The 27,936-nt window shown below is 43.3% G+C and overlaps 1 protein-coding gene across 1 annotated transcript in view; it reads right to left on the bottom strand.

Moving 5' to 3' along the window:
• The window catches only part of LOC139420229 (LIM zinc-binding domain-containing Nebulette-like), an 87,248-nt gene that overhangs the window by 48,034 nt on the left and 11,278 nt on the right, over window positions 1-27,936 (bottom strand). The window contains exon 3 of the mRNA XM_071170083.1: window positions 12,455-12,539. Within this exon, the coding sequence (XP_071026184.1) occupies window positions 12,455-12,539 (85 nt within the window). The remainder of the gene's footprint in view (window positions 1-12,454; window positions 12,540-27,936) is intronic.

Below are 27,936 nucleotides of genomic sequence, written 5' to 3'. Positions count from 1 at the left end.
AAGCATTTTATCTATCTAGTCCTCCCATTTGAAGGTGTCATGAATATTTGGACAAATTCACTTATAGTGTATTACATTTAGTCAAAAGTTGAGTATTTGGTCCCATATTCCTAGCACACAATGACTACTCTACAAACTTGTTGGCTGCATTAGTAGTTTGTTTTGGTTGTGTTTCGGGTTAGGTTGTGCACAATATAAATTAATGGTAAATAACATATTATGTCATTTTGGAGTAATTGTTATTGTAAATAACAATAGAATATGTTTCTGAACACTTCTACATTAATGTGGATGCTACCATGGTTACGTATAATCATGAATAAAATCATGAATAATTATTAGTGAGAAAGTTATAGAGCAATAAATATAATACCCCCCAAAAATGCTAACCTCCTCTGTTATTGGTAAGGGTGAAAGGTTAGCATGTTTTGGGGGCACGATATTTGTGCACCTGTAACTTTCTCACGGATTTCACCCCAAAGTAGCCTATCATTGGCGATAATCTGTCCTTCAGTATTTAATAGTCTTTTATCCTGGGGCTTTGCTACCGTTATGTAAGGCTCAACCAGTGAGTTATTACTCATATCATTAGCCTATCAAATTAGAGCTTGAAAAACACGGGCTGATAAATATGCCCGCCGTTCATGTCATGTCATACTGACAGCACAAGGAAACAGCTGGGACGAAGGGGCAGTTCGTTCCTCTGAGATTTCACACATAGCAGGGCTGGAGCAAAAGTCTGCATACCGACTACCAGGAGCTAGAAGCTCACATAAATACGGTCTATGTTACACATCATATGAATGAAATACGTTCTCAGGTCCTCTCATAAGATTAATATCACTTTATTGGTCAATTGCACCCAAGGTCCAACTGTTTTTAACCCAACCTCTCACATACACATACAGGTTTTGGAGAGGTGCGGGAGCTGCCACGCACTGGGAGCTGTTGCTGTGGTAGGTTAAGTGCCTTGCTCAAGGGCAAAATGTAATCTAGGAATTGATACCAGCAACCCTTCGGATGCCAGCTCACTTCCCGCCAGATTTGAACTGGCATCCCTCCAGTTGATGCCTCTCTAATCACTAGGCTACCTGCCACCCTCATTCTTCTCAGCTCTTGCTTCTGCTGGGTGACTCACTGATACACACATTAAAATGTCACATGTACAGAACTCGTACATTGCGTAATACATCCATTATGCAGACATTTCAAAGTGTACCAGTGTGCTTTGATGGAAACAGATATATAGATATAGACACTAACAGGGCATCTCAGTTGGTGTGAAGAAGCTTGTGTCTATTGGGTAGTGATGAGAAATGCTCTGCTTTGCTCCCCTGTTACAGTCAGTAAGCACAGAGAGACAGAGCGAGAGAGCGAGGAATGTGACAGACAAGACAAGACCAGACCAGACCAGACCAGACCAGACCAGACAGAGTGTAAGGCGTCTAGGTGTAGCAGGTAAGGCGGAGTCAGGCGCAGGACACAGAGATTAATAATTCACGTAACTTTACTCAAAACAACAAAATTCCAAGAAGGAAAATAATCAAGTTCACAAATACAGACTAACTTACAAATGAACAAACACGCACAAAACCATGGGGGAGCCAGAGGGTTAAATAAGGAACCTATAATTATGGGAATGGAAACCAGGTGTGTACAATGAAGACAAAACAAATGGAAAATGAAAAGTGGATCGGTGGCGGCTAGAAAACCTGTGACGTCGACCGCCGAATGCTGCCCGAACAAGGAGAGGGACCAACTTCGATGGAAGTTGTGACAGACAGACAGACAGAGAGAGAGAAAAGTTGTGGAGTAGAAGTAATCAAAAATATAAATTAGTAGAGTACAGATACCCCAAAAAACGACTTACATTTTTTAAATTAAATATTTAACAGGACTGCAAACATTCCATAACAAAGCCATCACTTACAGAGAGATGAAGCTATTTGGCCCTAAACAGACCCCTATGAATGACCCAAAATTAAGGAAAGCTATGCAGATTCTGTGAGGATAGCCTTGCTATTGAGAGAGGCCACCGTAGGCAGACCTGGATCTCAAGAGAAGACAGGCTATGTGCACACTGCCCACAAAATGAGGTGGAAACTGAGCTGCACTTCCTAACCTCCTGCCAAATGTATGACCATATCAGAGACACAAACTCAGTAAAAAACGTCCCTTTTTCAGGACCCTGTCTTTCAAAGATAACTTGTAAAAATGTAAAAATAACTTCACAGATCTTCATTGTAAAGGGTTTAAACACTGTTTCCCATGTTCAATGAACCATAAACAATTAATGTACATGCACCTGTGGAACCGTTGTTAAGACACTAACAGCCTACAGACAGTAGGCAATTAAGGTCACAGTTATAAAAACTTAGGACACTAAAGAGGCCTTTCTACTGAAAACACCAAAAGAAAGATGACCAGGGTCCCTGCTCATCTGCGTGAACATGCCTTAGGCATGCTGCAAGAAGGAATGAGGACTGCAGATGTGGCCAGGGCAATAAATTGCAATGTCCGTACTATGAGACCCGAACATCACACCTGCGGGACAAGTACAGGAGGGTAACAACAACTGAGTTACACCACACCAGGAACGCACAATCCCTCCATCAGTGCTCAGATTGTCCGCAATAGGCTGAGAGAGGCTGGACTGAGGGCTTGTAGGCCTGTTGTAAGGCAGGTCCTCACCAGACATTACTGGCAACAACGTCGCCTATGGGCACAATCCCACCGTCACTGGACTAGACAGAACTGGCAAAAAGTGCTCTTCACTGACGTGTCATGGTTTTGTCTCACCAGGGGTGATGGTCGGATTCGCGTTTATCGTCGAAGGAATGAGCGTTACACCGAGGCCTGTACACCGGAGCAGGATCAATTTGGAGGTGGAGGGTCCGTCATGGTCTGGGGCGGTGTGTCACAGCATCATCGGACTGAGCTTGTTGTCATTGCAGGCAATCTCAACGCTGTGCGTTACAGGGAAGACATCCTCCTCCCTCATGTCGTACCCTTCCTGCAGGCTCATCCTGACATGACCCTCCAGCATGACAATGCTACCAGCCATACTGCTCGTTCTGAGCATGATTTCCTGCAAGACAGGAATGCCAGTGTTCTGCCATGGCCAGCGAAGAACCCGGATCTCAATCCCATTGAGCACGTCTGGGTGGGACCTGTTGGATTGGAGGGTGAGGGCTAGGGCCATTCCCCCCAGAAATGTCCAGGAACTTGCAGGTGCCTTGGTGGAAGAGTGGGGTAACATCGCACAGCAAGAACTGGCAAATCTGGTGCAGTCCATGAGGAGGAGATGCACTGCGGTACTTAATGCAGCTGGTGGCCACACCAGATACTGACTGTTACTTTTGATTTTGACCCCACTTTGTTCAGGGACACATTATTCAATTTCTGTTAGTCACATGTCTGTGGAACGTGTTCAGTTTATGTCTCAGTTGTTGAATCTTGCTATGTTCATACAAATATTTACACGTTAAGTTTGATAAAATAAACGCAGTTGACAGTGAGAGGATTTTTTTTTTTTTGCTGAGTTTATTTCCTTTAGATTACACAAACCCATAAATAATGATTTATTGGGTTAAAATACCACAGTGTGCCATATCAGTAGCAACATTTGTGACCTGTTGCCACAATAAAAGGGCAAACAATGAAGAACAAACCCCATTGTAAATACAACCCATATTTATGTTTATTTATTTTCCCTTTTGTACTTAAACTATTTGCACATTGTTACAACACTGCATATAGATATAATATGACATTTGAAATGGAACTTTTGTAAGTATAATGTTTACTGTTAATTTTATATTGTTTATTTCACTTTTGTTTATTATCAATTTCACTTGCTTTGGCAATGTAAAAATATGTTTTCCATGTCAATAAAGCCCTTTGAATTGAATTTAATTTAGAGAGAGGGAGGGAGGAAGAGAGAAAGAGAGAGAGGGAGGGAGGAAGAGAGAAAGAGAGAGAGGGAGGGAGAAAGAGAGAATGAGAGAGAGGGAGGGAGGAAGAGAGAAAGAGGTCGTTATTACCAGACACTGGCCGGTAAATGCCAATGTTGGGTAATAACGGTCCCTTTTATTACTGCAACTGTGGACAGCACCGATAGAGACAGCAATAACAAACAAAGACATGGTTGCTGAGGATCTGCTCTCCACAGAGGATGCTGCTCTCCACAGAGGATGCTGCTCTCCACAGAGGATGCTGTTTTACACTGTGGATGCTGCTCTCCACAGAGGATGCTGTTTTACACTGTGGATGCTGCTCTCCACTGAGGATGCTTCTCTCCACAGAGGATGCTGTTTTACACTGAGGATGCTGCTCTCCACAGAGGATGCTTCTCTCCACAGAGGATGCTGTTTTACACTGAGGACGTGCTCGGTTGGTTTTATGGACTGGGATCAGTATAAGTTGGTAACACTGACTGGGTTTGCAAAGAATTGTGGGCTGATTTTAGAGGGGTGGATGGCTACCTCACATGGTTTCTCTGACTCCTAGCATTTCAGATCGTCTGTTCACACAGAGTGGTCTACACAGCCATTGTGGGGGGTGTTTGGCCGCCAGACAATATGAGCAGGGGCAAATATGAGCTCAGTGACTGTGTCAGGGTCACTCATCCAGCTAGGGGACAGAGAGGGTGTTTGTCCTCGGCCAGTTAACGGACAAAAGCTGAAAGTGCATCAGGCACGATGCCAGGACAGTGTCTCCTCTCTCACATGGAGAGAGAAACGAGCGTATTTAACAGACACACTCATAGGACGAAACACACATGAAGATGAATCAATGACAGATAAAACACTCAACGTGCAAGAGCTAGTTCTGAAAGTGAGAGACTGGAGTGATTGATAGACATCTGTATTTCACGTACTAGTGTGTGTGTGTATGAGTGTGTGATGCCCCTCTCCCTGGTCTGTGACATAGCTTGACTCCTTTAGGAAACCACTTAGTGGAACTCTCTCTCTCTCTGTGCGTGTGTGTGTGTGTGTGTGTGTGAGAGTCCTTCTGTCCCTCCCCTCCAGTAAGCCAATAATCTGATGCCCAAACATGTTACCAAACACAAACATGTCGAACACATAGAACAATATGCAGGCGCTAGTCTGTCAGTGAGTCACTTCCATTATCCTAGTTCTTCATACAATTAACGGTGTCAAATCAAATCGTATTTGTCACACACACCGAATACAACAGGCCAAACGTGATTTAAAAAAAACAATAATAATTTTACCTTTATTTAACTAGGCAAGTCAGTTAAGAACACATTCTTATTTTCAATGACAGCCTAGGAACAGTGAGTTAACTGCCTTGTTCAGGGGCAGAACGACAGATTTGTACCTTGTCAGCTTGGTGATTTGAACTTGCAACCTTTCGGTTACTAGCCCAACGCTCTAACCACTAGGCTAGGCTACCACTAGGCTACCCTGCCGCCCCATGATTACTGACAAGCCCGTAATGCAACAATGCATTTTTAAGAAAAATAAGGGTTAAGAAAATATTCACCAAATAAAGTTGAAAAAGTTAAGCAATAAAATAACAATAACGAGGCTATATATACATCGGTACCGGTATTGAGTAAATGTGCAGAGGTACAGGTTAATTGAGGTAATTTAGGTAATTTGTACATTATCATTCAAAAGTTTGGGGTGACTTTGAAATGTCCTTGTTTTTGAAAGAAAATCTACATTTTTGTCCATTAAAATAATATTGAATTGATCAGAAATACACTGTAGACATTGTTAATGTTGTAAATGACTATTGTAGCTGGAAACGGCTTTTTATGGAATATCTACATAGGTGTGCAGAGGCCCATTATCAGCAACCATCACTCCTGTGTTCCAATGGCACGTTGTGTTAGCTAATCCAAGTTTATCATTTTATAAGGCTAATTGATCATTAGAAACCCTTTTGAAATTATGTTAGCACAGCTGAAAATTGTTGTTCTGCTTAAAGAAGCAATGAAACTCTCCTTCTTTAGACAAGTTGAGTATCTCGAGCATCAGCATTTGTGGGTAGGATTACAGGCTCAAAATGGCCAGAAACAAAGGACTTTCTTCTGAAACTCGTCAGTCTATTCTTGTTCTGAGAAATGAAGGTTATTCCATGCGCAAAGGTTTCTTGGCAATTTCTCTCATGGAATAGCCTTCATTTCTCAGAACAAAAATAAACTGACGAGTTTTAGAATATGTTTTTGTTTGTTGCTTCTGGTCATTTTGAGCCTGTAATCGAACCCACAAATGCTGATGCTCCAGATACTCAACTAGTCTAAAGAAGGCCAGTTTTGGAACACAGGAGTGATGGTTGCTGATAATGGGCCTCTGTACCCCTATGTAGATATTCCTTCTTTTTTTTAATCTGCCGTTTCCAGCTACAATAGTCATTTACAACATTAACAATGTCTACACTGTATTTCGGATCAATTTGATGTTATTTTAATGGACCAAAAATGTGTTTTTCTTTCAAAAACAAGGACATTTCTAAATGACCCCAAACTTTTGAACGGTAGTGTACATGTACAGTAAGAAGTGTTAAAGTGACTATGCATAGACAATAACAGCAAGTAGCAGCAGCGTAAAATAAATGGAAATAGTCCGGGCAGCCATTTGATGAACTGGGGGGTAGAAGCTGTTAAGGAGCCTTTTGGACCTAGACTTGGTGCTCCAGCACCGCTTGCCGTGCGATAGCAGAGAGAACAGTCTATGACTAGGGTGGCTGAAGTCTGTGGCAATTTTTAGGGCCTTTTTCTGACACCGCCTGGTATAGAGGTCATGGATGGCAGGAAGCTTGGCCTCAGTGATGCACCACAGGACAGGCTGTTTTGGTGAATTTTTTCAGCTAGCGGTCACACCCAGAGAGCCTATCTTATTTCAGGCTAAAAGCTAACAGTCAGATAACGATCACACCCAGAGAGACCAGTTTATTTCAGGCTAAAAGCTAACAGTTAGCTAACGGTCACACCCAGCGACCCCGGCTTATTTCAGGCTAAACGCTAACAGTCAGCTAACGGTCACACCCAAAGAGCCCAGCTTATTTCAGGCTAAAAGCTAACAGTCAGCTAACGGAGACACCTAGAGAGTCCAGCTTAGAGGGAGTGAGTTCTGTATGACTGTCCCCCTGACATAGAAGACAAAAACTTGTTCTGACAATGTCCTCTATACTACATAATCTCCCAACCCGCCCTTAATGGGCTGTCTGATGTTCTAATGTAGGCCCAAGATACAGCAAATATTATACCACATTTTTGTTACCAAATGAAGGTTGAGAAAACCTATTGGCAGAAGAAGATTGATTGTAGACGGTCTCTCACAATATTGTAGTGGGGATCCCTACTCCTACTCCTATCCTGTCGTAATTCCGTTATCCTTTAAATAGAGAAAGAAACAGGTGTATCCAGCGACAAAGGTTGGCGTAGTTAGAAACGACATTAAAAGATTAGAATGTGATGTGTAAGACTAGATGTGTATCCAGCGACAAAGGTTGGCGTAGTTAGAAACGACATTAAAAGATTAGAATGTGATGTGTAAGACTAGATGTGTATCCAGTACGCCCATCTATAGCTAGAAGCAGAAGGGTAAAAATAGATACTCCTTTCTTCAACAACTTTTGATTTTCAACATGATCATCTCTTTTTACACTTTGGGGCCATGTAAATAGAGCCATACGTTACTCAGGGAATTCTCCAGCGGAGCCAGAGACCCTATTGGCCCCTCAGATGAGTTACCTCAAGCTTAAATGACCTCATTACTGACGTGCCGCTGCCATTGAGAATGTGCTCCGAAAAACAGGTCAAAGAATGAATTGCTTGTGTGCGAAGCAGAGACAAGGTGTTATTTTCCCATCCACACAGTGTGTGTATGTGTGTGTGCACAGCACATTGTAAACCCTGATCCACTGATAAAGTTGGATGAGTGTTGGCATACAGTGAAAGGGCTGTGTATGGCTCAGATGCATGGTAATTGCAACGTCAGGATTGTGGGTTAGATTCCCTCTGGGCCACCTATACGAAAATGTATGCAGGCACTATAAGACTCTTAGGATAAAAGCCTCTGCTAAATGACACATATTAGTAAAACAGTAAAACGTATGCTCCCAGGTTATTTAATTGACACAATGTTTCGACCCTTGGTCTTCATCGGCATCCATTTAAGTGATAACGGTGTTGTGCCAATATATCCAAAATATTCTCCACGCACCGGCTTCGAGGGCATTATCACTTTTATACAACAGGTTACCAATGATTTACATATATTCATTAAAAACTTTTTTTTGATTAATTTATTCAAACTATTTCGTCCTTCCACAAAATATAGTCCCGACACAAATCTAGGGTTGCTACCCAAGCCGGGTGGTCGTTCGTTCTATCGGTTTGGTTGCCAGAGTCGCGACCCAGTTGTTCAGTCTTTTTGATCTGTATCTATGGACTTGAGCCAGTCGTTCGTTCTAAATGTTCCATTGCCATACTGGCTGGCATCGCTCTTATCCCTTGCTTGCTAGCTAGCCTACTACGGCTAACTTACAGTCATGTCAAAGTGCAGCCAGAATAACAACAGAAGTGTCACGTTCTGAACTTAGTTCTATGGTTATGTCTTTGTTTTAAGTATGGTCAGGGCGTGAGTTGGGTGGGTTGTCCATGTTCTTTTTTCTATGATTTGGGATTTCTGTGTTTGGCCTGGTGTGGTTCTCAATCAGAGGCAGCTGTCAAATGTTGTCCCTGATTGAGAACCATACTTAGGTAGCCTGGTTTCACTTTTGAGTTGTGGATGCTTATTTCCTGTTTAGTGTTTTTGTCTTTCACCTTACGGGACTGTTGGTTTGTTATTTATTGTTTTGTTCAGTGTTCTAGTACGTAATTAAAAGCTATGAACACTTACCACGCTGCGCATTGGTCCGATCTCTCCTACTCCTCCTCAGAGGAAGAAGACGAGTGTTACAAGTAGCTCCATTTGCTGTTTTCTAGTGACATTTATTTTGACACATCCATAACAATGATCTAATGATGCGGGATTTCACCTGGCATTGAAAATGTGCTCTCTCGTCAGGACACTGTTGGTCGAGAGCTAGCCAACAACACAGCTAACACAATCACTTCAAACTGAAGCTGGAAAGACTGGAAACTGGCTGTGCGTTTTGTTCTATATTTTTTCAATTGACATTTCTTTGTATATATCCATAACAATTATGCTGATTCATGATTTCGACTGGATAAGAAACACTGATTGCCTGTCTGTCTTGTCCCGATATGTTTATTACTATGGGACAGCTGGAGATCGAATTTGAATATTGAAACAATGATGCAAATGTCGAAGAGACAGACAGCGAGGGTTATACAAATCTCTGCTGTTGAAAACTAAATGTTAGTCTAAAAGAAACGTGAGATAATGTCTAGATGCTTTTTATAGTGGAGATCAAGTTTATAACTTGCCTGGCTGGGCTGATGAGTCAGATGGAACAGAGTAAATAGGCATTTTAACATCATAGATTTAGTTGGTGGTAACTTGTGGAATAGACACCGGCTGGAATGTGGTTTTAACCAATCAGCATTCAGGATGAGACCCACCCATTATATAAATCAATTATGAAAACCTAAGGGCCGAAAAGTTGTATCAATAAAATCATATGGGAGCATGAACAGCAGTGTGCAGCGTTTTCATTTGTATTTATATGTATATGTAATATATACAGTGCCTTGCGAAAGTATTCGGCCCCCTTGAACTTTGCGACCTTTTGCCACATTTCAGGCTTCAAACATAAAGATATAAAACTGTATTTTTTTGTGAAGAATCAACAACAAGTGGGACACAATCATGAAGTGGAACGACATTTATTGGATATTTCTAACTTTTTTAACAAATCAAAAACTGAAAAATTGGGCGTGCAAAATTATTCAGCCCCCTTAAGTTAATACTTTGTAGCGCCACCTTTTGCTGCAATTACAGCTGTAAGTTGCGTGGGGTATGTCTATCAGTTTTGCACATCGAGAGACTGAAATTTTTTCCCATTCCTCCTTGCAAAACAGCTCGAGCTCAGTGAGGTTGGATGGAGAGCATTTGTGAACAGCAGTTTTCAGTTCTTTCCACAGATTCTCGATTGGATTCAGGTCTGAACTTTGACTTGGCCATTCTAACACCTGGATATGTTTATTTTTGAACCATTCCATTGTAGATTTTGCTTTATGTTTTGGATCATTGTCTTGTTGGAAGACAAATCTCCGTCCCAGTCTCAGGTCTTTTGCAGACTCCATCAGGTTTTCTTCCAGAATGGTCCTGTATTTGGCTCCATCCATCTTCCCATCAATTTTAACCATCTTCCCTGTCCCTGCTGAAGAAAAGCAGGCCCAAACCATGATGTTGCCACCACCATGTTTGACAGTGGGGATGGTGTGTTCAGCTGTGTTGCTTTTACGCCAAACATAACGTTTTGCATTGTTGCCAAAAAGTTCCATTTTGGTTTCATCTGACCAGAGCACCTTCTTCCACATGTTTGGTGTCTCCCCCAGGTGGCTTGTGGCAAACTTTAAACAACACTTTTTATGGATATCTTTAAGAAATGGCTTTCTTCTTGCCACTCTTCCATAAAGGCCAGATTTGTGCAATATACGACTGATTGTTGTCCTATGGACAGAGTCTCCCACCTCAGCTGTAGATCTCTGCAGTTCATCCAGAGTGATCATGGGCCTCTTGGCTGCATCTCTGATCAGTCTTCTTTCTCCTTGTATGAGCTGAAAGTTTAGAGGGACGGCCAGGTCTTGGTAGATTTGCAGTGGTCTGATACTCCTTCCATTTCAATATTATCGCTTGCACAGTGCTCCTTGGGATGTTTAAAGCTTGGGAAATCTTTTTGTATCCAAATCCGGCTTTAAACTTCTTCACAACAGTATCTCGGACCTGCCTGGTGTGTTCCTTGTTCTTCATGATGCTCTCTGCGCTTTTAACGGACCTCTGATACTATCACAGTGCAGGTGCATTTATACGGAGACTTGATTACACACAGGTGGATTGTATTTATCATCATTAGTCATTTAGGTCAACATTGGATCATTCAGAGATCCTCACTGAACTTCTGGAGAGAGTTTGCTGCACTGAAAGTAAAGGGGCTGAATAATTTTGCACGCCCAATTTTTCAGTTTTTGATTTGTTAAAAAAGTTAAATGTCGTTCCACTTCATGATTGTGTCCCACTAGTTGTTGATTCTTCACAAAAAAATACAGTTTTATATCTTTATGTTTGAAGCCTGAAATGTGGCAAAAGGTCGCAAAGTTCAAGGGGGCCGAATACTTTCGCATGTATGTAACTCCAGTGCCTGCAAAATATTACCTGGATGTGTGTGTTTTCTTCAGCTTTTGTACATATTAGTAACTAACAATCATCATCTGCAGCAATAGATTACATAATTTGATCAGCAGTTATGAATACATGAGCCCATATGAGAGTGGGGAAATGAAAGCCGCTGATGATTAATAAAAGTGATACAATCCCTTAGTCTGTGTGAAGAGGATGATGAGAGTGCCTTGATGATTCTGACAGTCAGAAGACTAATCATTACAGAGGAATCGCTGAGAGACTTGTTTGTGATCAGTGATGAAACTTAAAGGTGAATGAATAAATGTAAAGCTATCTATCTGTGGATCCAAGCACAGTGTATATGACTGTAGAATGAAATATATACAGCTCTCTGTACACCAGAGATTCAGGGTAAAGCAAACCAAACAGATTCCGTGAGTGAGCTCTCCTCCTCTATGCAGCACTCCTACTCCTCACTCTCTTTGACGTTCCTGTCTCCTGCACTAGGCTGTGTGCTGCCCAGAGGCCCAGCATGTGGACACCCTGTGTGTGTGTGTGTGTGTGTGTGTGTGTGTGTGTGTGTGTGTGTGTGTGTGTGTGCTGTGTGTGTGTGCGTGTGGTGTGTGTGTGTGTGTGTGTGCTGTGTGTGGTGTGGTTTGGTGTGGTGTGGTGTGGTGTGTGTGTGTGTCTCTGACAGATGGGCACTGGCTGCATGTCCCTGTACAGGTCATGTGTGCTCTGACTGCCAAATACAAGGAGGAAGGGAGGGATAACAAAGGAACAAAACATAGGTGTGGCTTTTCACTGGTGTGGCTACAGATGTAGGTCAAAATAGATCCTATGTTGTCATAGCACAACAGGATTTGAATGTTTAGTGCATAATGTTTTCTTAATCGGTGGTTAAATGTAGGCTACATGAAAAGTGAAATACTGTTAGTATAACTGTGTGTTAGTGTGGGTTTTCAGTGAATTTATGTAAATACCAAGCTACTCTGCAAGAACATTCTCAGGAACAAAAGAGTGATCAACTTAAGATCCTACACCTGTACATATTACACTTCTGTGATGACAAAGTCTGGATCCTAGTTCCTTCATTATTACACAATGTTTCCTGCCCCTCAAAAGTGATGTGCATTTGACGACATGTACCAACATGCAGGGAGTCTCACCTGGCTCTGTAACTCACTCTGATGTCTCAGCCTCAGGTTCTCTGGGGTGTCAGTCACAATGGTGAAGGACTGCTTCGGATAATGCCTGGAGTGAGAGAGAGAGTCATTGTATCATCGTCATCATTAGTTTTTTACAGAAGTGGATCATACAGCCCTGAAAAGTAAGAGCAACACCAAAAGCAGCTAAATGAAAACAAATGACTGCGAAGATAAAACTTTTCCTCACCTCTGCATAGATTATTCACTCTTATAATCTAATGGCAGAGAATGGAGACAATTTAATGTTTACCGTCCTGATATTCAAGTAGGAAGTCACCGAATTGATTTCCAAGAGTTAATGTACCATGTCTATTGAGTGCAAGGGTGTCTCTTACATTTTGGTTATTCACAATAATCTATAGCTTGTCAGACCAAGAAATGACAACAACTGAGTCTTATTGGTATATGGCCAACTTTTAGAAACAATTATCAAAAATGCTCCCATGGAACAACCCCCCCCCCCCCCCCCCCCCAAAAAACAAAAAAACCCAAGCGCTGTTTTGAGAACAGAATGGGAATGGAACGTAATAGGTGCCGATGAAACTTCCTAAAACAATGGCCTATTGAAAAGGACTAAACAAAACCTCAGGAAAGTTTAGCTATGACCCAATGACGTTTATCTCATAAAACAGACAGCATTGACAAAGGAGCCATTGAATGAATTGAACAACAGTGACAAACATATCCCTGTTTCCTGGGAAACACTATAGGTTCTTCCCACAACCTTTTGATATGAATTATGGAAAGACAACTCAACTAAGCAAACTACACACACACACACGCACAAAATATCAGTCTTCAAGATTGCAAGTTTGGTTCATTAAAATGTTTTAGTTGGTCTATGTAAAGTGCAAATTGGTTGAATAAAGATTATTTTAAAACAAATGTATAATGCAAATGTAATGAGGATGCCAGGGGGAACTGGTTGAGCACCTGGTCGTGCTGTGAATGAGGATGTCAGGGGGAGCTGGTTGAGCACCTGGTCGTGCTGTGAATGAGGATGTCAGGGGGAGCTGGTTGAGCACCTGGTCGTGCTGTGAATGAGGATGTCAGGGGGAACTGGTTGAGCACCTGGTCGTGCTGTGAATGAGGATGTCAGGGGGAGCTGGTTGAGCACCTGGTCGTGCTGTGAATGAGGATGTCAGGGGGAGCTGGTTGAGCACCTGGTCGTGCTGTGAATGAGGATGTCAGGGGGAGCTGGTTGAGCACCTGGTCGTGCTGTGAATGAGGATGCCAGGGGGAACTGGTTGAGCACCTGGTCGTGCTGTGAATGAGGATGTCAGGGGGAGCTGGTTGAGCACCTGGTCGTGCTGTGAATGAGGATGTCAGGGGGAGCTGGTTGAGCACCTGGTCGTGCTGTGAATGAGGATGTCAGGGGGAGCTGGTTGAGCACCTGGTCGTGCTGTGAATGAGGATGTCAGGGGGAGCTGGTTGAGCACCTGGTCGTGCTGTGAATGAGGATGTCAGGGGGAGCTGGTTGAGCACCTGGTCGTGCTGTGAATGAGGATGTCAGGGGGAGCTGGTTGAGCACCTGGTCGTGCTGTGAATGAGGATGTCAGGGGGAGCTGGTTGAGCACCTGGTCGTGCTGTGAATGAGGATGTCAGGGGGAGCTGGTTGAGCACCTGGTCGTGCTGTGAATGAGGATGTCAGGGGGAACTGGTTGAGCACCTGGTCGTGCTGTGAATGAGGATGTCAGGGGGAGCTGGTTGAGCACCTTGTCGTGCTGTGAATGAGGATGTCAGGGGGAGCTGGTTGAGCACCTGGTCGTGCTGTGAATGAGGATGTCAGGGGGAGCTGGTTGAGCACCTTGTCGTGCTGTGAATGAGGATGTCAGGGGGAGCTGGTTGAGCACCTGGTCGTGCTGTGAATGAGGATGTCAGGGGGAGCTGGTTGAGCACCTGGTCGTGCTGTGAATGAGGATGTCAGGGGGAGCTGGTTGAGCACCTGGTCGTGCTTTGAATGAGGATGTCAGGGGGAGCTGGTTGAGCACCTGGTCGTGCTGTGAATGAGGATGTCAGGGGGAGCTGGTTGAGCACCTGGTAGTGCTGTGAATGAGGATGTCAGGGGGAGCTGGTTGAGCACCTGGTCGTGCTGTGAATGAGGATGTCAGGGGGAGCTGGTTGAGCACCTGGTCGTGCTGTGAATGAGGATGTCAGGGGGAGCTGGTTGAGCACCTGGTCGTGCTGTGAATGAGGATGTCAGGGGGAGCTGGTTGAGCACCTGGTTGTGCTGTGAATGAGGATGTCAGGGGGAGCTGGTTGGGGATGGGGTGGTAGAGGTAGAATGGGAAGAGAGGGACAGATAGTGAGAGCGATTAGTTGATTGTTGTAGATGACTGAGGGAGATGAAAAAGAGAGAGACAGAACGAGAGAGAGAGAGAACGAGAGAGAGGGATGGAGAGAGAGATGGAGAGAGAGAGAGAGAGAGAGAGCACGAGAGAGGGATGGAGAGAGAGATAACGAGAGAGAGGGATGGAAAGAGAGAGAGAGAACGAGAGAGGGATGGAGAAAATGATAAAATGTGTATAGAACACAGGGGCGGAGCTAATAACATGGAACCCGGTGCAAATATTTGTCATTGGCCTCCCTACGCTGGCAAATGCCAAATGTTTCTTTGTGAAGTTTCAGAGAAACACAGATGAACTCTGATTCAAGGACATACCAAGCAACACTGTTGTGTGTGCATATTGTACGTAGGCAAGGCAAGATTATCTCAGGAGGGAAATGAAAAAGATGCAGAATCTTCAGAACACAAAGTTTAAAAAACCCACCTGCATCATGATCATCAGCATGTTTTCATTTCTGGCATTCACCATGACTACAAACTCTACTCTGACACGCCCTGATCTCAGAAACTCAAGAGATAAATAGATATGATCAACTAAAAGTCTTGTGACGACAGAGTCAAATATACTGGACAAAAATATAAACACAACATGCAACAATTTCAATGATTTTACTGAGTTGCAGTTCATATTTGGAAATTAGTACATTTAAATAAATTCATTAGGATTTCACATGACTGGGCAGGGGAGCAGCGTGGGGGGGCCTGGAAGGGAGCCAGGCCCACCCACTGGGGAGCCAGGACCAGCCAATCAGAATTTGTTTTTCCCAACAAAAGGGCTTTATTACAGAATAATATACTCCTCAGTTTCATCATCTGTCCAGGTGGCTGGTCACAAACATTGCACAGGTGAAGAAGCCGGATGTGTAGGTCCTGGGCTGGTGTGGTTACACGTGGTCTGCGCTTGTGAGGCCGGTTGGACGTACTGCCAAATCCTCTAAAACAATGTTGGAGGCGGCTTATGGTAGAGAAATTAACATTCAATTATCTGGCAACAGCTCTGTTGGACAGTCAGCATGTCAATTGCACACTCCCTCAAAACATCTGTGGCTATCAGGAATCAAGGTAAGACCCAAGTGCAGACCGTGTGAAGTAACAATGTTTATTGTAACACCAGGGGCAGGCAAACGACAGGTCAAGGCAGGCAGGCAGGCTCAGGGTCAGGGAGAGTTCAGTGACCAAGAGGGGGAGCAAAGGTACCGGACAGCAGGCAGACTCAGGGTCAGGGACAGGCAGAGTTCAGTAATCCAGAGGGGGAGCAAAGGTACAGCTCAGGGTCAGGGACAGGCAGATTGGTCAGACGGGTGGGTACAAGGTCAGGACAGGCAAGGGTCAAAAACCAGGAAGACAAGAAAGAGAGAGGCAGGGGAAAAGGCAGGAGCTGACAGGACGAACGCTGGTAAGCTTGACAAACAAGACGAACTGGCAACATACAAACAGAGAACACAGGAATAAATACACAAGGGATAATGGGGAAGATGGGCGACAGCTGGAGGGGGGTGGAGACAAGCACAAAGACAGGTGAAACAGATCAGGGCATGACAGTGGCATTGTGTTGTGTGACAAAATTGCACATTTTAGAGTGGCCTTTTATTATCCCCAGCACAAGGTGAACTTGTGTAATGATCATGTTGTTTAATCAGCTTCTTGATATGCCACACCTGTCAGGTGGATGGATTATCTTCGCAAATGAGAAATAACCACTAACAGGGATGTTAGTTGTGCACAACATTCAGTTATTCAGTTCGACAGCTGAAGAGAGCTTGCTGCTGTGGAACACTTCTAACAGTTCACCTGAGAATTCCCCCCTGGCTGCAGGACTACGGGGCCGACTACTTTATCTCCCTGGATCCAGAATCTCACTCATTCAGACTCTGGACGCTACAGTGTGCAGTGTTGGACAGATGGCAAGGTTTTTTAGCAAGATCGGAGGATATTCAGCTGCTCAGTTTGACCAGTCTTTTCAACCGGAGCTCTAGATCTTTTGAGGGGTGCTCCTTCCCACTCTCTTTCAGTCTCATTCCCTGCCATCTCTCTCAAAGGGTGATGCTGCCGATATACAGTACATTGTAGAATAATAGTGACGACATCAAAACTATGAAATAATACATGTGGAATCATTTTGAGATTCTTCAAAGTAGCCACATAACAATCCTTTTTTGTGTTTTTCCGTCTTACACAATATGGAATTTGATGGATGTGCCTTCCTCAACATGGATGTGTTGTCCTGCTACCTGTCTAAAATTCTAGACCCCTCTGATCACATGATCAAATGACCTAAGTATGACCTTAACGACCGCACAGAACACTCACTCAGCAAGAGCCAACTTGTGTTGTAATGAAACACCCCAGGCGTTGTCACTTTTTTTGGGGTGTTGCCAATAGTATGTCGGTATGTAGCCTCACTATCCCCACAGCAATTACTCCTGTAAACAATGCTAAACAATATAGGGGGAGGAGCAGGAACAAGAGGACCAGGAAGTGTATCTCTGACTCATCCTCTATTCCCATACCATTTGCACCACTGGTACATGAGAATTCAGTATTGTTCCATCCCTGGCTATTCAACTCCAGGCCTGGAGGGTCAACATTCTACTGGCTCTCTTTTCTACCACCAGTTGGTGTCCCAGGTCTGAATAAGTCCCTGACAAGAAAGGTTTGGCCCCTCAGACCTGGAGTTGAATAGCCCTGCCACGGAGCATCTAGAAGTAAGGAGAAGTAACATGCAGTGAAAACAAATATTAAATTTTAACTTTTAAACTTGAACTGAGTAAAAACTCTAAATATGTGATTGCACAGTAATGTTCACTTGTTTGAGGTTGAGGGTGATACTTGGTGGTGTCCCATCTTTTCCACAAGTTCATCAATGTTCGGGGTAAGGCTCTGAGCTGAAGAAATCCTCAGAATTGAGTGGAGGTGTTCAGCAGTAAGTCGACTTCTGTGTGATGTTTTGTTCAGGTTCATCAAAGAAAACAGTTGTTCACACAGGTATGTGCTGCCAAACATAGACAACGTTTGAGCAGCCTGGATGCGCAGCTGGGGCATTGTGCCGGGGAGGAAACGGGCGAACTCCGCAGCACCCACTGCCGCATATTTTGCCCTCAGTGCATCATTGCATTGGAGGTCAATCAACTCCATTTGGAGGTTTGGTGGTGAGCTTTCCACGTCAACAGCAAATGGGTTACCGAGCAGTTCCAACCTGCTTTTTTGTGCTTCAAAGTCAGCAAATCGGCGTCGAAAGTCAGCGGCAAGCATACCTATTTTATCAGCCAACTGTGTGCTCGGGAACGCACTGGTAGAGAGCTTCTCTTTCATGGTCTGGCAGCTGGGAAAGTGGCTCAAATTTTCTTTCCGCATCTGCGTCTCCCACAGAGTCAGTTTGGTTTTAAATGCCTTCACTGTACTGTACATATCAGAGATGACACGATCCCGACCCTGCAGCTGCAAGTTTATTGCATTCAGATGACTCGTAATGTCACACAGAAAAGCCATTTCACACAGAAACATTTCGTCTCGGAGTTGTGTTGTGTCTTTCCCTTTGCTGTCCAAGAACAGACAAATCTCCTCACGAAGCTCGAAACATCTTTGAAGCACCTTTCCCTGGCTTAGCCATCGCACCTCTGTGTGATAAGGCAAATCACCATGCTCCGTTTCTAACTCCGTCAGAAATGCCTTGAACTGGCGGTGATTCAAACCTTTGGCTCTGATAAAGTTAACTGTGCTCGTGATGATGCTCATTACATGCTCCATTTTCAAGGCTTTACCGCACAACGCTTCCTGGTGTATGATACAATGATAAGCTGTCAGCTCACCTGTCGCGTTTTCCTCTTGCATCTTTTCCCGTATCTTCGCCACCAGTCCGCTCCTGTGTCCACACATCGCAGGTGCTCCGTCGGTTGTCAAACCCACGAGTTTTTCCCAAGGCAGCTCCATCTCATTTACACATCTTGACACCTCTTCATACAAATCATGCCCCGTAGTTGTGCCATGCATAGGACGTAAAGCCAAAAACTCCTCTGTCACGCTTAGGTTGGAGTCCACTCCGCGGATGAAAATTGACAACTGGGCAATGTCAGAAATGTCGGTGCTCTCATCCACAGCCAAGGAATATGCAATAAAATCTTTTCCCTTTTTCACAAGCTGCTCTTTTAGATTGATGGACAACTGGTCTACTCTCTCGGCAATGGTGTTTCTGCTCAGACTCACATTTAAAAAGAGTTGCCTTTTTTCTGGGCAAACTTCGTCACAAACTTTAATCATGCAGTTTTTGATGAAATCCCCCTCCGTAAATGGCCGGGCTGATTTAGCGATCTCTTCTGCCAAAATAAAACTGGCCTTGACAGCAGCCTGGCCTTGTGATTTGGCTTTTTTGAACAGAGCCTGTCGAGATTTGAGGCCTCGTTTTAATTCCTCTGCCTTTTGTAGCCTTTGTTCCATGTCCATATTCTTGTTTTTGTCCGCGTGTTTCGTTTCATAATGTCGTCTCAGATTATACTCTTTCAGTACCGCCACACTTTCTCCACACAGAAGACACACAGGTTTTCCAGCTACCTTCGTGAACATATACTCCGACTCCCACCTTGTTTGAAACCCCCGGTTCTCAGTATCCACCTTCCGTTTTGCCATTTTTGATGGGTATCTGAAAGTTAATTTTACTGTGATGCTGACGACTGCTGTGCCAATAAATATTGAAATGAAGCAGCCTACTGATCTAGAAGATGGCAAGAAAGACAGGTAAACCACAGTAAACAACTTGGCCCAAGTGGAACTATTCCGGAAAACCGAACTTGTAGCTAGAGTACCTTCAAAACAAGCATTCTCTCTCTGTCACAGGAGCAGAGGCTCAGAGAAAGGTTTCATGTGGGGCTTTGGTTACCGTCTCTTGGGCTAGTTTAGCTAAAAGCCCTGGGGAGAGGAGAGAGGGGCAGTGTGTGTGTGTGTGTGTGAGAGAGTGGGCTCTGTCCCTACCTCCCGCTCTCCAGGCCTAGAGTTACACTTCAGTGGCCCCAGTCTCCATTGGCAACTCTGGACACTTTGTTCGGGCGGTGCAACCCAATCCCCTGAAACAAAGGCCCACTCTGTGGGATGTCATACACTCATTCAGCAGCCAAAGTACCTCTTCCTCAGCCAGAATAAAAATGAGAGGTAGGCCTACAATAAGCTGTTTATCCCTGGACTACACCATTAAAAAAACACTAAAAAGCCTCCTGAAATGTGAAGTCCCTCGTTTTCATCTACTTTGAGGTTCTGACAATGTCTGTTTTCTCCCCATCTGGTGGTAATATTGCTTTATTGGAGCTGAATGGAGACAAAGAAATACGTGTTGGCACAACAAAATAGTCTGGATTGCAGCTGAGCACAAATCACCTCTGTTGAAGGAACAAACTGGATATACGGACAGCAACATACAAGCACATCCACTCACAATGGTAACACTGTTTTTACTTCAGCACCCACTGGGCACAGACGTCAATTCAACGTCTATTCCACATAATTTCATTCAAATGACGTGGAAACAACATTGATTCAGCCAGTGTGTGCCCAGTTCCAACCACACGTTCCAACCAGACTTGTAGTTAAACCTCCCAGCGTAGCCGCTATCTCGGGAGCAAGGTGTGGATTTCAAGATCAACTGCATGCTCACTATACAAAATATCATAGTAGGAATTTAACATTTGCTCCTTGTTTTGGGATGCTTCAACTAGGGCTGTGGCGGTCACAAAATGTCATCAGCTGGTGATTGTCAAGCAAATAACTGTCGGTCTCATCGTAATTGACCGTTAATTAACATAACCACATTTAGCAACTCCTGGCTTCCAGACATAGCTTTCAAGCCATTTTAAAAAGTCTAATAAATCCATGTAATATAACCTACACCTTCACAATAAATCCATTATTTACTTTAGACAGTTCTAAACAAGCATGATATGAAGAAAATGTAGTCTATTTCAGAAGAAAATAATAGCATACTCTGATACTCTGAGTTGTCCTTATGTTAGGTTCTGATGTGGCTATGCCAAATGGCTGTGGGCTACACTAGTTCAATAGCAGAAAATATTTGCTTATAATTCCGTGGCATTATTTTGTATTATTTTATAGTATGAAGAATACAATTAAACAAAGCTGAATAAAATAGAAAGGATATTTTCTCCAAATGATTTGAGGGAGTGAACACATGCAAATCTTCTGTGTAGTTGTGGTTAACAAGGAAACAGGTTATCCTATATGCTTAATTTAGAGTTATTAATGTAACTTATTTGTTCTACAAACGTTGGGCTATATGTTTTGATATGTAATACATTGTTAGGTTGCATGATACGACTCTAATGATGATTTGAGAAAAGTCATTTGAAAGGCATGAGCTCTGCTTAGTGTTTTGCTCAGGCTGTACACACTCCAATAGTCTCTCATTCATAATTTGACAAGCACTTGATAATGCCTCGAATTTCATGGAGCCATTCCCTTTGTGGCCATAATGCACCCTGAAAAAAACAAATTCAACTTTATTTGTCACATGCCGGCGAATACAACAAGTGTAGACCTTACTGTGAAACGCTTACTTACAATCCCTTAACCAACAGTGCGGTTCAAGAAGAGTTAAGAAAATATTGAAGTAAAATATAATAAGAAGTAACACAATAGCATAACAATAACTGCAGGTAGCCTAGTGGTTTGAGTGTTGGGCCAGTAACCGAAAGGTTGCTAGATCGAATCCCCGAGTTGACAAGGTAAAAATTGGTTGTTCTGCCCCTGAACAAGGCAGTTAACCCGCTGTCATTGAAAATAAGATTTTGTTCTTCACTGATTTGCCTAGTTAAATAAAAAATATAAATACATAATGTAGGTAGGGGTGATAATAAACAGCGAGTAGCAGCAGTTTACAAATGGAAGGGGGGGGGGGGGGTGTCAATGTAAATAGTCCGGTGGCTATTTGATTAATTGTTCAGCAGTCTTATGGCTTGGGGTAGCTGTTAAAGAGCCACGGTAAGCAGTCAGGCTCTACACCACATATGTCAGAGTCAAGGCCCGCGGGCCACATCCGGCCCGCAAGAAGGTTTTTTACGGCCCCTGGGATGATCTTGATTTATTATTAGAACCGGCCCGCAGCAAGCCGGCAGCCCGCAGATCTTTTACACGCACCAATACTACATTTCCCACAATGCAAAGGTGACGCACCGAGCAGTAGGCTGCTTCATTTCAATATTTATTGGCACAGCAGTCGTCAGCATCACAGTAAAATTAACTTTCAGATACCCATCAAAAATGGCAAAACGGAAGGTGGATACTGAGAACCGGGGGTTTCAAACAAGGTGGGAGTCGGAGTATATGTTCACGAAGGTAGCTGGAAAACCTGTGTGTCTTCTGTGTGGAGAAAGTGTGGCGGTACTGAAAGAGTATAATCTGAGACGACATTATGAAACGAAACACGCGGACACACACGCGGACGCAACTGTCAAGGCCAGTTTTATTTTGGCAGAAGAGATCGCTAAATCAGCCCGGCCATTTACGGAGGGGGATTTCATCAAAAACTGCATGATTAAAGTTTGTGACGAAGTTTGCCCAGAAAAAAGGCAACTCTTTTTAAATGTGAGTCTGAGCAGAAACACCATTGCCGAGAGAGTAGACCAGTTGTCCATCAATCTAAAAGAGCAGCTTGTGAAAAAGGGAAAAGATTTTATTGCATATTCCTTGGCTGTGGATGAGAGCACCGACATTTCTGACATTGCCCAGTTGTCAATTTTCATCCGCGGAGTGGACTCCAACCTAAGCGTGACAGAGGAGTTTTTGGCTTTACGTCCTATGCATGGCACAACTACGGGGCATGATTTGTATGAAGAGGTGTCAAGATGTGTAAATGAGATGGAGCTGCCTTGGGAAAAACTCGTGGGTTTGACAACCGACGGAGCACCTGCGATGTGTGGACACAGGAGCGGACTGGTGGCGAAGATACGGGAAAAGATGCAAGAGGAAAACGCGACAGGTGAGCTGACAGCTTATCATTGTATCATACACCAGGAAGCGTTGTGCGGTAAAGCCTTGAAAATGGAGCATGTAATGAGCATCATCACGCGCACAGTTAACTTTATCAGAGCCAAAGGTTTGAATCACCGCCAGTTCAAGGCATTTCTGACGGAGTTAGAAACGGAGCATGGTGATTTGCCTTATCACACAGAGGTGCGATGGCTAAGCCAGGGAAAGGTGCTTCAAAGATGTTTCGAGCTTCGTGAGGAGATTTGTCTGTTCTTGGACAGCAAAGGGAAAGACACAACACAACTCCGAGACGAAATGTTTCTGTGTGAAATGGCTTTTCTGTGTGACATTACGAGTCATCTGAATGCAATAAACTTGCAGCTGCAGGGTCGGGATCGTGTCATCTCTGATATGTACAGTACAGTGAAGGCATTTAAAACCAAACTGACTCTGTGGGAGACGCAGATGCGGAAAGAAAATTTGAGCCACTTTCCCAGCTGCCAGACCATGAAAGAGAAGCTCTCTACCAGTGCGTTCCCGAGCACACAGTTGGCTGATAAAATAGGTATGCTTGCCGCTGACTTTCGACGCCGATTTGCTGACTTTGAAGCACAAAAAAGCAGGTTGGAACTGCTCGGTAACCCATTTGCTGTTGACGTGGAAAGCTCACCACCAAACCTCCAAATGGAGTTGATTGACCTCCAATGCAATGATGCACTGAGGGCAAAATATGCGGCAGTGGGTGCTGCGGAGTTCGCCCGTTTCCTCCCCGGCACAATGCCCCAGCTGCGCATCCAGGCTGCTCAAACGTTGTCTATGTTTGGCAGCACATACCTGTGTGAACAACTGTTTTCTTTGATGAACCTGAACAAAACATCACACAGAAGTCGACTTACTGCTGAACACCTCCACTCAATTCTGAGGATTTCTTCAGCTCAGAGCCTTACCCCGAACATTGATGAACTTGTGGAAAAGATGGGACACCACCAAGTATCACCCTCAACCTCAAACAAGTGAACATTACTGTGCAATCACATATTTAGAGTTTTTACTCAGTTCAAGTTTAAAAGTTAAAATTTAATATTTGTTTTCACTGCATGTTACTTCTCCTTAAACAAAGTGTTGTTTTTGATTAATAGATTTTTGCACTTTATTTTTTTGTATTTCAATCCAATTATATTTTAAAAATATTTCAGTTGAGTGGATGATAGAAAATTGCTATTATTGTTTTTTCTTTGAAGTAAATTTAGCCCACTTTTGCTAAAATAGAAAATATAGTCTACTGATGGTGCCTTGAATACCGGTTTCTTTCATTTAATGTTCATGTTATGGGGATATTTATATAAAGGAAATTTGTCTTTTGTGTCTGTTGAAAATTAAAGATTACTGACAGAGCCATAAGAAAATATTGCTTTATTTATCTGATCATATTGTAATATATTTGTTAGGTTTTCAGTAGGTTCAATTAGGTTCACTAGACTATATGCGTCATTTAAAAATTTTTCAATGAACATTCGAACAGTCCGGCCCTCGTCTTGTAGCTGATTTTTTTATTTGGCCCTCCGTCCATTTGACTTTGACACCCCTGCTCTACACCCATTGTAAAGCGGATGAATGTGCTTAAAGTTATTTGGCCACTTTAGTTGTGATACAAACCTTATTAAAACATATAGGCCTATGAGCTAGGCTACATGAGGTGTGTGACTATGATTAGAACAAGTCGCAAAAAAAGGCATCGTTTCTAATGCTGGGCATCATTCTTAAGTGATAATATATCATTCACAAGTGATAGGCTAATATTTTCACTCATCAGACTATTCTTGATTTAATCTGGTCTTTACATATACTAAATAATACATATATGTGATATTTGTTTTGATTTTGAATAGACCATTATCATGCACCTGTATCAAAACAGGGCTAGCGGGAAAAAAAATACATACCATCTATGCACTTAAATAGCGAATGGAGGATGCTTTCCCCGTGGTTCATTTTCATGCCAGCCAGGTAGGCTATTGTAAATATAAGCAATGTGCTTAATATTAGGAAAGGTGAGAAATAAATATACTAGGCCTAGCCTATAGAAAGCTGATGGGATCCTCCTCTTTTTAATAGAGGCCATCAGTCAGTTTCTCACACATTTGCATAGCCTATAGAAATGTTGATTCAATTTTTGATTACATTTGCATTGATGTGAGTAGAGGGACAATAGAGTGCTGAGTACCAGGCAGTTAGAAGGCTTTGTAGGCTACTAATGACAATCAGCAGAATCAGAGCTTGGAGAAGCCTAATTATGGTGACTAAACGGTCACATGGAATTTGACTACCTTCATGACTCGTGACCGCCGGTGTGGCGGTAATGGCGTCACCGCAACAGCCCTAGCTCTAACTCAGTGAATCTCTAAATTGAACTCTGTACATTGGGGGGAGTGTTATGTCGAGGGACAGGTTTACCAAGCTTGTCCAATAGGGGAAAGAACACCAAACCAAAGCTCCTCCGTAATTTCCCGTATTTGATATATTTCAGTCCTAGGACACCTGATTCAAATCATTCAGGGCTTGATGACCTAGTCCTAGATCAAACAAGTGTAACAACAGGGTTTACTGGGGAAGTTTGGGAAACGCTACAGTATCTAAGAGGTCTTTCAATAACAAAATCATAATTCTAACGCAAGCTTCCAATTGTCTCCTTCCACCCTTCTCCTCTCCACTGTGACTGTTGCCCAGGTTGTTCTTTAAAAAGAGAAAATAACTGTTCTCAATCAACTGACCTTGTCAAATAATGTCTAATGCATACTGTGTTGGCTCAGGACAGATTCAGAGAAATGGGATGGTTGCAGAGTATGGAAAGATATGATGACTTGGCTTGCTGCCCTTTTACTGTGGGAGAGTTTCTTAACCACCCCAGGAAACAGCTAGTCAGTTCAATTGAAGCACAAGGGCACACACACATTTCATGCTGGCTTAAGCACAGACATATTGCTTACTATATAACCATACAAATATGCACTAACTAGCATGTCCTCTATCAGAAATTGACACACACACCGTATTATTCTGAGTGCTGCAGCCTGCATTATATTGCTTATCCACAAGGGCAGATGTGGAAGCCAACAAGGCATTAAAATGTCATTATTCCCAGGGTCTTATTTATGGTGTTAAAAGCCAGGTTGTATGATGCTTAGTGTTCAATATTGGACTCTGCAATACATCTGCAAACCAGAGCTGGACATTCGAAATGGATCATCAGACCTGCAGGAGAACATTCACAAATAATGATTGATTGATAATCCTGACAATGGAAGTAAAAATGTCCTCAAAGAGAGCTTATTATCAGGGTCACTTACCAACCCAATCAATGGTCCAGATGTGAATTTGTATCAAGAGACATACAGTACAATTGATTGTTGATTGCCGTTGTAGATAGTTCAGAACTAAAGTATACTTCTCAAATGAACACTAAGTGAAGAATGATCGGGATGAAAGTGGTCTCCGTAGTAACGGCACACACACACACACACACACACACACGTCTCTTTCAACCCTGAGAATTAGAGTGTATCCTGAACGGGACTATTTTAGAAGCAAGTTTATTGGGCAGGTTAGGGGTGGAGTGGATTAGGTGGGGGATTCTAAGTCTCTCTTGTACCTCTCCACACACAATACAATATTTGCTCCTCTCAGCAGGGCAGAAAAACATGGCTGCCAGCCAGGAGAGTATCAGAAAGCCATTTCCTTCACATTCAAAATAGTCAATTTTATTTTACTGTCCAAATGAGCCTCCTATTTTTAACCTGCACAAAAGCTGGATAGGGTTGACAAGAATGAAACCTTGACGCAGGTGTGTGTGTTTGTGTGTGTAGTCTAATTAGAGGAGTTTGGATCAATGTGGGCTGCTGTTGACTGGGTGCTGCTCACTCCAGAGTCACTCTCTCCTAGTGTCTGTCTTTTCCTCTGTCTCGAGGTCATCCATCTATCAGGGCTGACTCATTACTCAACTCTGTGTGTGTGAGGGCAGTAGTGCCAAGCTGCAGTCATGAATAAGCCTGCTACTCGATATAAACCAAATCGGGCAACCTGTCTACCTCTGCCCAGAACCCAACACCTTGGGTTTGCGTCTCCCCCCTTCCCCTTAGAACAGCCTCAATTCATCAGGACATGGACTCTACAAGGTGTCCAAAAGTTTCCACAGGGATGCTGGCCCACATTGACTCCAATGCTTCCTACAGTTGTGTCAAGTTGGCTGGATGTCCTTTGGGTGGTGGATCATTCTTGATACATACGGGTGTTCTTAATGCTTTCTATACTCAGTGTATTTCTCATCTCCAACATGTAAAAACTGTGCGTCATAATCTACAAGTTCAATACTCTGGTTGATAATTGGCACTGGAGGGGTGTTTCAGCTAATTGCACAAAACGCACCGCTTCAATTGGATAATGTTATACATTTAGACTTCAATGCTTGCACTCATAATCCCTGGTAAACAAATAAATCAAATCAACACTGAGTAAATGAGAAAAGGCTAAATGGGTCTTTGCATCCCCCCTGGTAAGACAAAAACCGATCCAAAACCGCTTGGTTTACATGACTGAAACATTTGGTTCTCACTTGCGCGTCAGGCCTAAATATAACCCCCATGTATTTCCAAACAATGTTTCCAATAACACACTCGGAGACATCCTGTTCACGTTGAAAGTTGCTTTGTCCTTCCGGTGAAACGGCAGAGATTTACAATGCTCTGAGGCTGCCGGATTGTGAGGACCGATGTGGAGGACATTGTTTAAAATGTTACTGTGGCATTATCATGCTGTCTGTGGGTGACCCTCCCAGTCTGCAGTGGCACTAGGTTGGTCCTATTCTTGGATGTTTTGTTTTGTTTTCCTGTGTGAAAGAGAAACAATGGTTGCTTTGATGTCCAGGGGTGGGGGTTCCAACTTCCTGTTCCCTTGGCCTGCTGGGAGATAACAGAGGAAGTGACAGACAGCCATCCCTCTTAATGTTCATTTTTGAACACACACACACAAATAAATGCATGTACACCAAAACCATCATCCATACCTTGTTAAGCAATGCTGAATTAATTGAATCACTAACAGGCAAAATCTGTGCTCTCCCTCTCTTGGCTGT

Source organism: Oncorhynchus clarkii, chromosome 11, assembly GCF_045791955.1.
Source record: "Oncorhynchus clarkii lewisi isolate Uvic-CL-2024 chromosome 11, UVic_Ocla_1.0, whole genome shotgun sequence".
NCBI classification, from domain to species: Eukaryota; Metazoa; Chordata; class Actinopteri; order Salmoniformes; family Salmonidae; genus Oncorhynchus; species Oncorhynchus clarkii.
This window is presented reverse-complemented; position numbering and strand designations above follow the sequence as displayed.